At 40.0% G+C, this 15,952-nt stretch overlaps 1 protein-coding gene across 1 annotated transcript in view; it reads right to left on the reverse strand.

Moving 5' to 3' along the window:
- Positions 1–284: 284 nt before the first annotated feature.
- abcb7 (ATP-binding cassette, sub-family B (MDR/TAP), member 7) overlaps positions 285–15,952 on the reverse strand; it is a 49,919-nt gene continuing 34,251 nt past the window's right edge. Inside the window, exons 11-16 of the mRNA XM_038299202.1 lie at positions 11,114–11,277; positions 10,546–10,675; positions 9,067–9,238; positions 4,853–4,956; positions 2,706–2,813; positions 285–1,493 (exon numbers count right to left, since the gene is read on the reverse strand). Of these exons, the coding sequence (XP_038155130.1) occupies positions 1,269–1,493; positions 2,706–2,813; positions 4,853–4,956; positions 9,067–9,238; positions 10,546–10,675; positions 11,114–11,277 (903 nt within the window). The 3' untranslated portion in view covers positions 285–1,268. The remainder of the gene's footprint in view (positions 1,494–2,705; positions 2,814–4,852; positions 4,957–9,066; positions 9,239–10,545; positions 10,676–11,113; positions 11,278–15,952) is intronic.

The following is a 15,952-nucleotide window of genomic DNA, read 5'->3' on the forward strand; positions in this document are numbered from 1 at the left end:
CTGTCCTGATTAAATAAATCAATAAAAATAAAGTTCTGATTGTGGTAAAATGTTTTCCATGCTCTAACCCAATCCCCTGAATCTGTTAAGCCAAAATAAAAAAAAAGGACTCCATCATCCCATTTATGAAAATGGTTTTGAACCAAACAATATTCTCATATTGGAAATCTCATAGTATTAAAAAGTCATACAGAGCCAAACATTGTATCACAGTATTATTAAACGTTCTTGTTTTATGTTGTGTTTACCATATTTAATATTTGTATTAAATCAAACTAGATGAGAAAAGTCCTGAAAAAAAACCCTTTATTACTCTTTCTGAAGGTAAGTCACACATGTAGTTTATTGCAGACATCCAAAGAGTTATTCTTCATTTAAAGAAGAAAATAATCAGATTTGAAGGAGAATGTGAAACCAAAAGATTCCTCAGAGGATAAGGATATAGATGCTGTTCTTACACAGAAGAAGACTCCATATTTGGTCACACAATCTAAAGCTCTTTGCATTATTAAAACCCCTTTAGTAGTATTTAGTTGTAAAACTTTTTTATATGAAATCAATGACTCCAGCTGTGAGAAGCTTTTAGATCTCCTGCATCTTCTCATTGCTGCAGTTTATTAGCGTAAAAAGAATAAACCAACTGAAACTTAACAGGGAGAACAGCATGTGCGTAGCACAGTAGGCTAAATCTCAGAGGGGCCTCTGCTTCATTTAATAGTGTTCAAGCTGTCCCGCGGTCCAAGACTATAGCTGCAGAATAAAGGGGGATATGTACACACCTTTAATACAAAATGCAAACCCTAAAGTCAGTTTATCTTTATCAATAATTAAAAAAACCTAAATCCATATAAATTCTGTCAACTTCAAGGCATATGCAAGTGATTACATGTTTCCATTGCAGTGAAAGATGTCACTAAACCAGATGTCCAAAATGAGGAGAGGGAGACGGCCATGTTGGAGAACAGATGTCTCCAGCACACGGATTTCTTACACCGAGTCTCTTACGCTTTGCTTCAGCTCAGACAACTGGCATGAAAGCTCTAAATCTGGCCAGGAGCCAGAGCTAAACACACTTGCTCCCTGTTGTGCTCCACCTCCATGTTGGCGTGCGGCGGCCTTGGTTTATAAGAGGAGGACAGATAGGTCACAGTGATTGGGGTTCAGATGGGGAAGGGAATTGACCCCGCCCCGACCCAGCCCCGTTGCAGAAAGGATTCCAGTGCAGGCCATCTTTGAGGGATGAGGGAACATGGCAGCGGCTGCAGCTCTTAGCAGGAGCAGTTCCCGCAGCCCTTCACACTGTTCAGGATCTCCTCCTGCAGCTTCTTCCTCTCCTCCTCTTTCTGGGACAGCCGCTCAGCAGGTGGCTGGGCTGAGAATTTACCGTCGCCGCCGCTCAGGATTTTGCTGTTCTGCGCATTCCACAGGTCTCTGTATAAGCTGCCCGGCGTGGCGAGGAGGGTGCTGTGGCTGCCTCGCTCTGCCACTTTGCCCTGGAAACAACAGAGGAGAGGTTCAAATAAAGGGACGCTGAACACAGAGATAGTCAGCGTTGCATCGTGACCACACTGCTGAGAGTCCACGACGCCTCCCCAACAACTGTTGCGCTCTTCTTGCAAAAAAAACCAAAAACAACTCATGGACAAAAACGACAAACACTTTCCTCCTACGCAGCTGCACACAAATGAGGGCATCCCCTTCCCCCACCTCAGGTGAGCGTGCAGAGGTGTTGGCACAGTCTTTAGCACACCCAGTACGAGCATGTGACTGTACCCTGCTCGTTATTTTAATGAGCACCCCAGGCAGTCCTCTGCTGGTGACACTAGCAAACACTGTGGCGACATCACACGCAGACGTGCCTCCTCGTCACAACCCTCTGATCCCCACCATCTGACTCCGGGAACATGGATGGAGACAAGCTCGGCTCGCCGCAGTTCAAAGAAGTCTCCTCTCATTTTATCCTCCCGCTTGAGCACCGGCGGAAAATGTCAGCTCACCCGCATTGCTTCTAATATTAACTCTTACTTTCTAGATAATAACCGACTTCACTCCTCACCTCTTTTGTGTTTTACAGCCTTGAAAGGTGCGGCTTTTTTTCTGCTTCCCTGGATGCAGAGAAGAGATTCACTTCTGCCACAGTTTAGAGCAATGGTGGTTGTCAGAGAAGTCATCTGAGAAGCCGTGAATAGCCCTGAACAAGGCCTCATCAGTGTCTGGGAAGCTGGCCCATACATTATTAGACATGGAGACAAACAACACGAGCCATCTGACCAAAACAGCCAGTCGACTCGGTTTGCTTTAATGAGCCCTTATGGAGAAAATAATACATTCTTCTCTGCAGACCGCCGTTCTGTTGTTGAAGTTAATGAGAAAAGTTTAATAAAGCAGGTTTTATTATTTTTTTTATCACGTACGTTGAGGAAAAGGTAACGGGGGAAATAAATGAGTGCCGAAACCAGCGCGGCGCGCTATATCCTCATTGCTGGTGTATGCAGTGCGTTGAAGGTTATGCCGAGTGCAGGTCATTGTCCCTCCCTTCAATGCAAATGTATCTAATTGGACTGGCAATTAGCAGCGAGGATGTTTGCGCTCGGACAGTCAGCCATGATATGGGTTGCTTTCCCCATCACTGCAATGTTCCAGCTGAAAGCCTTAATGAGTGGATGTATGTAGCAGAGGTACAGACATGCTGGACCAGCGCTTACCTGATTGAGGACCAAAATCTCATCTACATCTACAATGGTGGACAGTCGGTGGGCGATAAACAGAGACGTCCGGTCCTTCACAATCTCCTTCATAGAACTCAGGATGTTCTGGAAGAACAAGGAAACTATAGTTATCGTTTTAGCAATTTGTATTCACATTCCTTTAACTTGTTAATTTCCCAACATTTTGCCTAGAAATCTTAATCGTTTTTTAAATTTTGATTTCATGAGACAAACCAACATGAACGGAGAACAGAGGCACAAACAGAAGGTGTCAAAGACTCAAAAAAGAATAAAAAAATCAGAGGCAAGTTCTGCCATTAAAGCTGTGGGTCTTTGTCTCTACTAACTTTGCAGATCTTCCCATCAATTAGCTTCTCTGTTCCTGCTTAAACTGTCAACAAATCGACCCACCTGAGCTGCGGCTCCCTGTTAGCTTCTCTCTACTTAATTTTTGGATGTTTTTCTTTTCTTGTATCGGTACTTGCACACGCTGGTCGACTCAATAGAGGGTTCAGCAGCCATGCCTTGAGTTTGGGGCAAGGAGACGCATTGCTGTGCCTTCAGTTCCAGATCCATTGTTATTGTGTTGTTTGATTTAGGGATGTCCCATTACAACTTTTCATTTCCAATTAATCACACTTTCATTATTCATTTTGTAAGGTGGAATATTGAGAAAGACGGATCATTGATTTTATTCAAAGAACAATATTCAACAATAGTTGGTATGAGAACAACTGATACACATATTATTAACCAATTAGTTACAGAAACTTTTAACATAAATGGATAAAAGCAGTTTGCTTGTATTGCATATTTTAGATGCAGGCCGGTATATTCCAATATTCATCTGTTGGTTGATATCGGACAGACTTCTGATATCTGTATTGGTTCAGGACATCCCTCGTTCTACTTGTTCATAAATGAGCATAGACTAATTTAACGTTTTTCATCACTAATTTTTATCACGTGAATGGAGGAAGATGAAGAAGCAATATTGGCTCCAAGAATCATCCCAGAAATATCAGAAAGATGTAAAAAACAAAAGAACAAAACAAAAAAATAAAACTGCATGAGCCTTAAAAACCTAAATCAGTTGATGAAATGCCTTTATGCTGTCTTTTAAAAAAAAAAATTATGGACTGATAGCTCCTTTTTACAGGGTTTAAGGAGAACTTTTCACTTCTCTGTTAAATCAGATTTGAACTTTCTCCCTGATATAAGGTAAGCTGAGTAGTCTTGTTAAAATGCTGTTTACACACATTCGCCAACAAACCTCTGGAAACTGCCCAGAACAGCCGGATTTATACCACACATAGATGCGTTGATGACTTCTCACTGAATGTTCACACCACACCAATTAGATTACTAAACTAAATTAAAAGCATTTATCCTTTTCTCTCCACCCCAAGCAAAATGAATCCAAAAGCTCTTAAACCATAATTTTCCTTCCTCTTCACAATCAAACACTCTTTGCTGTTGGTCTATCAGATAAAATCAAACTAAAACACCCTTACGTTAGTTTTTGTAATGCAACGACATTGGAAAAGGTTGGATGGGAATACTTTTGCAGGGCTCTGTAGGAGATCCCAAGGCTCACAATAGTTTCTCCTAATCCAAAGGAAAACAATTTGCAATAACTGGTGTGTGAATGACAGAATATATATATGAAACATATTCCCACACTTTGATTTGACAGAGAAACTAAGTCAATACAATGTTGCTCGGCAACATCCCCCTTCATATGCTTTCCACTGTGTGCATATGATAATATAAAAACATAGATTTGATGAGAGGCAACATAAAAAAAAAAAAAGTCAATTAACAGCCACATCTGCTGCCCAACTTCCTCTCACCCTTTTTTTCTGGATAAGTTCAGAAAGATCGTACTGAACTTTCTCATTAGATGTAACATTTACAAAGACTGTGTGGTTTAAGCTGAGCTGGAGATTAAGTGGGAGAAACAGAGGCAGGTGGCGGGGGGAGGAGAGCATGGGGGTGCTCTGTGTGTGTCACAGCAGGTACGTGATGCGGGAAGGAGCAGAATTATTGTGTACCTACAGCAGGTGACTGAGTGGGTGTTTGTTCTGCTAAATGTGTGGCAGCTCGCCACTGTTATTATGCGTCTGTCTTCCAGCAGGACCCACCTCTTCGGTGATGGAGTCCAGGGACGACGTCGCTTCGTCATACAGGAGGATGGGCGGATTCTTGAGGATGGCGCGGGCGATGGCGACACGCTGCTTCTCCCCACCTGACAATTGAAAGGTATTATTAATAAGAGGTGAAGAGCCGCAATGTTTGACATATGCAAAGCGACAGACAACAGGTCACCATTTGGCTCTTCTCTTCACTATTACCACAAAACTGTGGGAGCCATTACTCATACAATACCACTGCTGCAGACTTTGAATCCAGTAAAAAAAAAAAAAACACACTTCCATTTAATTGCGAAAAAACAGTCAGCAGGGCTCAAACATTTCTCCCACTGTGTCTGACTCTGTCTACATTGCATATGAGCAGTGTGTGGTCCCTTGAAAGCGAGCGGCTTTCAGCAAGTGTAAACATCGCTGGCGGTGAGCAGCAGTGAGGCTCGCACCGGCCCCCTGATCCCCCCACCACCACCACTGCTCACTGACAGCTGTCGCATATAGCAGCAGTGAAATTAATGAGAACCTATTCATGTCTTCATTTTGTCCGTTCTCCCTCTCTTGCTCCACATGTAGGAATCTATGCCGCTGGTAATTGCGTTTTAAAGACAAACGACTCCCAGCTTTGTTTACGTGGGCTAAATGAGTGACGCTAAGAACCGGGTCCACACAGTCTCGTGTTGATCGAATTAAAGGAACTTATAGGCAGCGTGCCATTAAACACACTTATGGTCTGAAGTGCAGAAAATGACAGCGCAGTGATGGTGCAAGTAATTAAACGGAAACTAACCCTAACTTTTGATGCAATTTGTGGTCGTTTCTTTGCGTGGACACAAGTTATTTTGACATCCGAGCCATTAAACTAGCAGAAGAGTAACATTTCAAAACTTAAAAGCGTCAATGTTTCTTCAGAAATTACATATTCATTTCAGATGCAGATTTTTAAATGAATTAAGATCAAATCAAACAGGTGCATTTTTAGCTCACTAAGTGTTCCAAATCTGGCACCAGTTATTAGTGAATCATGTCGACGACATTGAAGATGCTCGCTGAAATAAAACGTCCCTTTCCTGAAAAGTTATTTACAAAAAGCAACAATCTCATATAAATCAGCAGAACTATTTCAAACTGACTGCAGACTGCTTTGGACCAGCAGACTGTCACACTCAGATTGCTGTAAATCAAGCTTTAGGTCACATGACACATTCAACAACAGGCCCAACCCTCTCAGGTTACATAAGCAGGTTTTTGAGAAGAGCAGCCTGCACAGAGCATTGATGCTCGCCATGTGCTATAGATTTACCTTAAAAAAAATGCACAGGATATCGGACCTTGAGGGCCAGAACTGAGGAACTTTGCTAAAGAGTTTATATAAATGCCGAACATCAGAACACAATTTAGCAAGCATTTAAACTATCATGCAAGGGAAGTGTGCTTTATAAATACCCTGATACAGTGAAACCGAGAAATTTAAAATTAATATTATCGTACCATCAGAAATACATCCAGGCCCAGGAGTCACAGTTTCTGCTGGATTTTTCAATGTTTAAAATTCAAAATCTATTTTTCAGTGTCAATGTAAGCCATCACTGATTTAGATCTATAAAAGACCATCTCTGATCTAGACTTTTTGGTGCTGCAACCAAACTCCTGGGATGTGGAAACAAACGGAGATGGAATGCCAGACGTCGCAGACAGATGGTGAGTGGTGGAAGAGGGTAGACAAAACAATCCTAAGGTAATCAACCTTAACTCCAGGTTCAAGGTGCATCACGTTCTGATAGCCAACTGTCAAATTTTATCATCCTAATGGACTCCTATACATAACGAAACACAGCAAACGTAATCCAAAAATCCTCCAAAATATCCATTGTCAAAGCAAAAAACAATGTGAATCATAAAAAATTCAGCCTTTGCTACATTATAAGTATAATGAACTGCTTAAGTTCAACATTTGGAAGTGAGTTTTCATTTTCCCCGAGTTCATTCTTTGCATACCAGTCTGCTGGATATTAGGAGATAGTACAGATTCTCAAAACTGACTGGTGACGTAAGCTCAGAACAGGTGGAGAAGAAATTGTGACGATATGTAAATTGACTCTAACCAATTAGGTAAATTTTTGACAGAAAACTTAGGAAATCTTGAGACCAGACCCAAAACTGGTTACCTCAGCTCTACATCTACAGACGGAAAACGAAATCTTTCAAATGAAAAAAAAAAAAAAAACAACATATCTGCTGTCAAACAACCTTTGCTGTTTCAACCTTTGCTGAATCTGAGAGGCGCCATCCCTAGTCAGAGATGATGGCTTGTATTGCATTTTATTAATCTATTTAACTTTAATGTCTGAGCCTTTGTGTCCCTTTGCCTTTTGACTGAATTACTTAGCAACAAAAAAGTTTATATTTCATTTGCTCAAATACTTAAAGGGCTTTTTCTTTTTCCTTCAGTCCAGATTAAAAAAAATATATATCTGTTCATTAGTCATGTGAGTAACACTGTAAAATTCTTTCAAATAAACACTCACACACAAATATACAAAGAGAACCAATTTAAAAAGTTATCTTAGTTCATCCTTTGCTGAGCGGAAAAACAGAAGACATCTGTGAAAGTTCATGAACGTTTGAACCTTGGTTTTTAGAGGTGGAGGAACAGCTCAACTGGTTCAGGATGCCGTCTTCCTGCATGGCCATGTTTCCCTGGAGATTCAGCCCACAGACAGATGTCCTAACATTGTTCCTCTGTATTTGTAACATAATGAGTGGCTGCTTTTGTTTCTGTTTTTTAAGCAGCCAGGGAAAGGCCCACAGGGAGGCACAGAATGGCAGGTCCATATAAGAAGCGGATTTTGGTGGTTTTTACTTTAATTAACAACCATTAAATTTTTCTACGAGAACAGCTTGCAGAATTGTATTACAGTGTCTTCACATTATTTGGAATAGCCAGCAAATCTGGATTTATGCCAACAATTTAAGTTCATCGCAAGCAGTCTAAGCAGTCCAAGTGTGCAAAGATGAAAGAGAAACCTTAAATCATTAAAATTAAATTCTTTCTGATATGTCCTTTTTTCAGGGTCAATGGAGGAATAGTCTTGCTCTCCAGAGCCAATTTCTTGTTAAGTAGCTACCTCAAGGATATTCGAGTTTTCGTTGTGTATTCTACGTTAGTATTTAGTTTTTAAAGGGTATGATAATATTTCCTTCCATAGCTACGCTAAAATGTCCAATATAAAACCATGACCAAAGGTTTGCATGTAGTCTAGAACACTGCTTCCGACAGGTATTAGAGGAAATGGCCTCTTTTGGTATTGATTCTAAGATATTTAACATTTCAAGTGACTCCACAACTAGTTTTATAATTTTATTGTTCTACAGGTTAATAACCTAACTAAGAGAGTATAGAGGTGCTCCAATCAGATGTTTTTGGTGCAGCTGACCGCCACATTACTGTGAAGAGGGACTTTAGCTTAGACTATATTCATCATGGTTCAAATGCGGCTGAATGGATTTTCTTTGTGTGTCTTACTGTTGTTGTTTTGTTTATTCTTGTTTTTATTATGGAAAAATGTGTTTCATAGATTAAAAAACGTTGTCGTTGATGATTAATAATGTTAAATGAAAAAATCTTTATAGGCAAACATTCATTTCACGGCCCAACTTTTATATGACTCTAAAACCTGGAGCTGGTAGTTGGCAGAGCACCACCCAGAAACCTATTATTTAACTTCTCTGCACCGGCTGCAGCAAGAAATAATGTCATGGGGTTTTCCAGAGCTTTAAAATGATAAAAATAATCACGATATATTGTCTTTAAATGTATCAGGATATATTGGGATAAATACAAATAAATAAGCAAATATTTGTTTTTTAAAGCAAAAAAATAAACCAATTTGGATTTTTAAATAAGTTACTTTTTTAAAGAAATAAACTGAACAAAAAAGTTACAGTTCCAAGGAAAATCTCATTAAAATGTGTGCATTTTGAATAATTAGTTGTATATCACGTTATTAAAAACGTAACAGTCTGGGTTTTGTTGCCAGAGCTTTAACAATAGAATACAAGCTCTTAGCAGCCAGTTACCAGGATGAAAGCTGAGCTTTTAAATTTGTTGGTTAAGAATGGAACGATGTGAGTGAGACGCAGTACGCAGCTCTGGTTTGTATCTGGGAGATCACATTCAACGGGAAGTCAGAGGACATAAATGTGCAGCAGACCTGACAGCTTGAGGCCCCGCTCTCCAACCTGGGTGTCGTAGCCATGGGGCATCCTGAGGATGGCGTCGTGCAGACCCGCTAAACGTGCCACTTGGTACACCTCTTCTGCTGTAGCATTTATGTTGCCGTACTGCAAGTTGTAGAAGATGGTGTTGTGGAACAGAACGGCATCCTGGTGACAATAAAGTCAGGGAACAAAATGAGGCTTCTGAGGATAACATGGCAGCAGTGAGAGAAACAGAGGATGGTAAGATACAGACAACAGGATTGGAGGGGCAGAGAAAGAGGAGCAGAGCAAATGACAAAATATGTTCATGCGCCATCTGTTCAGATCATTCTCAGTGCTCGCTAAAACCAAAATGATTTTTATGAACAATTACTCTACACAAATCATTGTTTCTCATTTCATATAACATATTCAGAGACTGTTTTCATACATTGCTTCTATAAAAAAGATGTGAAAAAATCTTGTTTTTTATTTAAACCACAAATTGTACCAAGTTCGGTTTTACCATCTGTATGTTTAACAGCTAATGATGAGGTTGGCTACCTATCAAATTATGATCTTTTTGTTCTGCATTTAAAGGAAGAACTATTAAGGAGATGCAATGAAAATAAACCAATATAAGAACTTTAATATTTCCCATCTACTTTTTCAGACCTTAAATCTACAACAGTAAATTTGTATCCTGTGCAATTATGTACTGAACTGAATTATGCAAGTATTGAATTTTTTTCATTTCAAGCCAGCAACGATTTCCACTAAAATGTTGCATGCAGAAATTTGCCTTTAATAAAAATTGCTGCCGAAATAAATCTTTTATGATGACTTAGACCGCAAGCACTGCATTGTGTCCAGAGGTCTTTTTGCAATGAAAAATGCTCCTTAGATCACATGACACACCGGTACTTTAGACAGAGATGGCTTTCTTCACTTAGCTTGTAGCGCACTAGCTCTAATCAAATATTTCCCACATTATGCTTTCACAACTAACTTGTATTTGAACAGGTGCGGTTTGGATGCCATGAAAATTTAGTGCTTTCTTACAAGGTGAAGCTAATTTCTACGAGTTCGGGAACCAAACTAACTGCTGCTGATTCACATGATCAAATGAGTTCATCTGATTGGTGAAAAGCTGCTGGTATGGGTATCTTGAGACTTCATAAAATATCAACACAGTTGCAGGTGAAATCTTTGCCAGTGCCTATAAGGCTAAAAAAAAAAAAATTATTGGCACACAAAAAAAAATTCTATTTTATAAATGTAAAGTCTATAATAGATTTAGAGATAATCAAACTAATTTATTCTGTATTTTAATATTTGAATTTCAGACATTATCTTTCACACAACAAATCAAAAACTTTATTTCCCTTACATAAATTATATACTTTTTCAGTATTTGTAGGAACATAGTACCCAACTAAAAAACGTAAACATATTTGCATGCATGTATTTTCAGAAATTTACTTGTGTCAGACCTGAGGTACGACTCCCAAAGCCTTCCTCAAGCTGTCCAGGCCGACGTCTCTGATATTCTGCCCCGCAATGTAGATGTTTCCCTGATTAGGCTCATAGAAGCGGAACAGCAGCCGCACAATGGTGCTCTTCCTGCAAACAGATAGAAAAAAATCTGTATTATCACCTCATCAGTAAAACACAGAAAGCCACACCTACTCATTGTCTATTGAAGATGCTTGGAAGAGTGATCACACTAGAGACGCACCAATCAATCACCCTGAGATCAATTAACATGAGGAGACAGCATTGAATCATTTACAACTTTTGCTTTTTCTTATCGTTAATTTATGAGAGAATCAGAAGAATCTTTTCACAGTTCCAATTGTTTTTTATTTATTTCAAATTGCTGCTTAAAGAACCAGCAGTGAATATTTCCTTTTATGTCTTTGCATCTTTAGTAAAATAACAACAATGGCTAGAATGGGTTGTTACCAGTGGGTTAAGCTTTAAACAAAACCCGAAGCCGGCATCAATCAAGATGAGCCTTATTGGTGCACCTCTAGGTAATATTCACCGAACCGAACTTACCCTGACCCGCTGCCACCAACTATAGCCACCTTCTTTCCAGCGGGAACTTCAAAGGACACTCCGTTTAAAACTTTCTGACCTTCTAGGTATTCAAAATAGACGTCCTCGAAGCGAATTGTGGCGTTCTGCGGCGTGACGATTAATGGTGGGGCCAGATCCTTCTCCTACAGCAAAACCATTAGAGGATTAACAAACAAGAGAAAAACGTGAGAAAAAAAAAGAAAAGTGTGAGTCAAGGCCTGGAGTGATGCAACAGCACCTTCTAAAGAGGCAGAATGCAGAGACATTCATCGCATTTGTAAGCAGTTATTACAGAAAGCCCTCAGAATCTTCACTCTGCCCTTCATTTTCAATGCTCAAGGATCAATAATAAATTTTAGCTTCACACCGAGCTGAGATGTGGCCAAGGTCAGCACTGAATGAAACCCGATCCTTTGCTGAGAGTGAAAATGCTAGGAAACTGGAGAGAAAATATCGCTCCACAGGCCTGCGAGAGTCCTTCCTAGTCTGGAAAAATGGTTTACTGCTGTATAAGAGGACCCTTTGTAAAGCAAGAGCAGCATACTTCTCCTCATTAATAGAGGAGAATAAGAATAATCCTAGATTTCTTTTTGGTACAGTTGCCAAGCTCACCCGGAGCCGTGGCTCTGTTGAGCCGTCCATTCCACCTGCTCTTGGCAGCAATGACTTTATGGGATTCTTTATAAATAAGATTGATCTTATTAAAAATAAGATCATAAGCACTCCTCTATCCGCGATTGTACCTGAGGTAGTCATGGAATCTGAACTGGGTTTAGACTGCTTTGATCCAGTTGAACTCTCTGAATTAGCAAAATTATTGTCTTCATCTAAGCCTTCAACTTGTATGTTAGATCCAGTTCCAACCAGGTTATTTAAGGAGGTATTCCCTTTGATCTCCTCCTCCATTTTAGATGTGATTAATCTATCTCTGTTACAGGGATATGTACCTAAAGCTTTTAAGGTTGCTGTAATTAAACCTCTGCTTAAGAAACCGTCTCTTGACCCAGATGACTTGGTCAATTATAGACCTATATCCAATCTTCCTTTCTTATCCAAAATTCTTGAGAAAGTAGTTGCCAAACAAGTTTGCGATCACTTCCACCATAATGAACTTTTTGAAGAGTTTCAGTCTGGCTTTAGAGCTCATCATAGCACTGAAACAGCTCTGGTGAAAGTCACTAATGATATTCTCATGGCCTCAGATAATGGACTTGTATCTGTGCTCGTCCTGTTGGATCTTAGTGCTGCATTTGATACAGTTGACCATAATATTCTTTTAGAAAGACTTGAATATTTTGTTGGAATTAAAGGAACAGCACTAGACTGGTTTAAATCTTATCTATCTGATCGAATTCAGTTTGTTCATGTTAATGATAGATCTTCAACACGCTCAAAGGTTACCTGTGGAGTACCACAGGGATCAGTGCTAGGACCAATTCTCTTTACTTTATACATGCTCCCAATTGGTAGAATTATTAGACAGCATGGGATTAATTTCCACTGTTATGCTGATGATACCCAGCTATATCTGTCTATAAATCCAGATGAAGCTAACCCATTACATAGATTACAGGCATGTCTTGAAGACATAAAAACCTGGATGACTCTTAACTTTCTGCTTCTGAATGCAGACAAAACAGAAGTTATAGTCTTTGGACCAGAGTCTCTGAAAAAGAAACTGATTAGCCAGTCACTTCATTTGGATGGGATTAAACTGATTTCAGATAATAAAGTAAAAAATCTTGGTGTTGTTTTTGATCAGGACCTGTCATTTAGGTCCCATATCAAGGAGGTTTCTAGAATTTCCTTCTTTCATCTGAGGAACATTGCAAAAATTAGAAATATCCTGTCCAGGGGTGATGCTGAGAAACTAGTCCATGCATTTGTTACTTCAAGGCTGGACTATTGTAATTCTTTACTATCAGGAAGTCCACAAACTGTAGTTAAAAGCCTTCAGCTGATCCAAAATGCTGCAGCCAGAGTTCTAATGAAAATTAAAAAGAGAGATCATATCTCGCCTATCCTGGCTTCTCTTCATTGGCTTCCTGTTAAATCAAGAATAGAATTTAAAATCCTCCTTCTCACATATAAAGCCTTAAATGGCCAAGCTCCATCTTATATCAGAGATCTGATTGTTCCTTATGTTCCTAACAGAGCACTTCGCTCTCAATCTGCAGGTTTACTAGTGGTTCCTAGAATTTCTAAAAGTAGAATGGGAGGCAGATCTTTTAGTTATCAGGCTCCTCTCCTGTGGAACCAACTACCAGTTTTAGTCCGTGAGGCAGACACCCTGTCTACTTTTAAGGCTAGGCTTAAAACTTTCCTTTTTGATAAAGCTTATAGTTAGAGTGGCTCAGGTTATCCTGAGCTATCTCTATAGTTATGCTGCTATAGGCTTAGACTTCTGGAGGACATAGGGACCCCCATTTCATCATTCTGCTTCATTCTCTCTCTGTTCTCCTATTCTGCAGAATCTGTTAGTTCAATCTCTAACCTTCTGCTCTCTCTGCTTTTCCTCAGAGTAGCTTTGCCTCGTCTGTTCCTGTTTGGCTGTGACGTCATCCTGGAAAGAAACATCAGCTGTGCTGCTTCTATCAACACCCTTGTTTATAGATGTTGGAGATCGGCCTGTTTTCCAGTGTGGTCCTGTTTCTCTGACCGTGACTGAGTGGATGTGCTTTCTTCGTCCTCTGGCATGGGAGCTGCCTTGGAGCTCGTCTGCCTGGCTGTGTGTTTCCTGGACGGGGCCGCCTTTTACAGCTGCTTTTTGTATCTCTGCTTCTGTCTCCTTGAACCCCAGTCGGCCTCGGCAGATGGCCGCTCACACTGAGCCTGGTTCTGCTGGAGGTTTCTTCCTGTTAAAAGGGAGTTTTTCCTCTCCACTGTCGCTACAAGCATGCTTAGTGTGGGGGATTGTATTTGAGTCAATGAGTCAATGCAATCAACTGGTTTTCCTTAGATAGAAAACTTTGTATCAATTTGATCTGGTTGAACTGTAAAGTGCCTTGAGATGACATGTGTTGTGAATTTGGCGCTATATAAATAAACTGAATTGAATTGAATTGAAAAGGTTTTCTGCAAAACCTACAACAAACATCTTCACCCACAATCTGCCTCAGTCAATTCATGTAAATAGCCCAGAGAGCATTAGTAGACACGCATTATGCCACACTCTCCAACATGGAAAAAAGCCACAATTATCATCATTCTGTTTTTGGTTGGTGAGGCGCAGTTTGTAGTGAGACGTGTCGTTTTAAATAATTTTACATCTGCATAAACGGGACAATGTGTTCCACATTAGGAAACAAAAAAAAGCAGTCATACAATACAGGCCTGCAGGGCAGCACCATTCCACAAGGAATCACAATGGAGAGGAATATTACTGATGAGTGGAAAAAAATAACTGGACAGATTCATGACTAGCACTGTAATTACAGTGCTGGAGATGGGAATGGCCTTCTTATTGTCGGGCAGGCAGACACATTTGCACTTAAGTGCACTCTTAGGACGCCGGATGGGCTGTCATGTTCTGTCCAAAAAGAAAAGGGGAGAAATGCGGCAACATTTCCCACAAAATAAAAATGAGCTACTGAGAAGAAATACAATATTATACATGTATATATATTGAGCTGGAAAAGGCTTGAAAGAAATTCTGCTTTTATTGTAGGTTTCTCTTTCAGCTTATATATAAAAATATCACAGTATACATCTGAAAAAAACAAACATTTTAATGTGCTGGAAACATAAAGTCATCTTGAATCAGACGCCTCTCAAGGTCATATACTACAACGAGGTTAACCAGGAAGAGAAACAGGCCCGCAGCATGACACATCAGCCACCATGCTTAACAGGAGGCATAAGGATCCTTTCTTCACATTAATTTGAGGTTTGACCCCAATCTCTGAGGTGCATTTGTCAAATTCTGAATAGCTGCTTAATATCTAGCATCAGGTTGCTATAGAGACACTGTGACTTTAAATTACTATGAGTCTTCATCTTAGCCAAGCGGCCTCTGGATAAAAGCTCTTCAGTTGAATCTATACTCAAGAACCAGGATTGAGTTCATAGACACACTGATTTACATGCATGTTGATTTTAGGGCTGCAACAACGAATCGATAAAAATCGACTTTTAAAAGCGTTGGCAACGAATTTCCTCATCGATTAGTTGTGTCGCGCGATTAATGAGTCATCCGCCAGCGTCGTCATTGCCGTGGGGCGCCTCCCCCATCCCAACCCCCGCACTCCCGCAGGAGTCCCTCTCAGCGCTGCAGTCAGAGGATATTTACCCTCAGCGTCCAGACTGCGAATGAAGCGCGCATGCGCCGGGATTAACGGCGCAAATTGATCACAATAATTAAAATAGCCTGCGCTTTGTAAAGAGAAAAAAGTCGTAACAGGCAACTTTTGTGAAAAACAAATTAACATGGCGCGGAAGCACCACTCTTATGACGCAGCACCTGAAAAGGAAACACGTTGGAGCCTTCAATGGCAGTGAAGAGAGCTGATCAGCAGGGTGAGCGACCATGTTTGTTTCGTTTTAAAGTGGGGAAACGTAACGTTAGTTTCTCAGGTAGCTCATCTGATGCTTTCCTTATCTTGTAAGTAGGTTACAGACAGTAATAAGGTTGGCTACTTATTTTACTTTTAATTTCATTTAAATTAGCTTGAGCAGCGTTTATATTTTCTTTATAAATAAATTAACTTGCAAATTATGAGGGCAAGGCTTTTAAAGTTTAAATCTTCTGGCAAAGACAAAGTAAAGAAGATCCTGCAATTTATGGAAGTAAAGCAGAATAAAATCCAGCAAGATCAGTAA

Source organism: Cyprinodon tularosa, unplaced genomic scaffold (genome assembly GCF_016077235.1).
Source record: "Cyprinodon tularosa strain WSP-4 unplaced genomic scaffold, ASM1607723v1 ctg42, whole genome shotgun sequence".
NCBI lineage: Eukaryota > Metazoa > Chordata > Actinopteri > Cyprinodontiformes > Cyprinodontidae > Cyprinodon > Cyprinodon tularosa.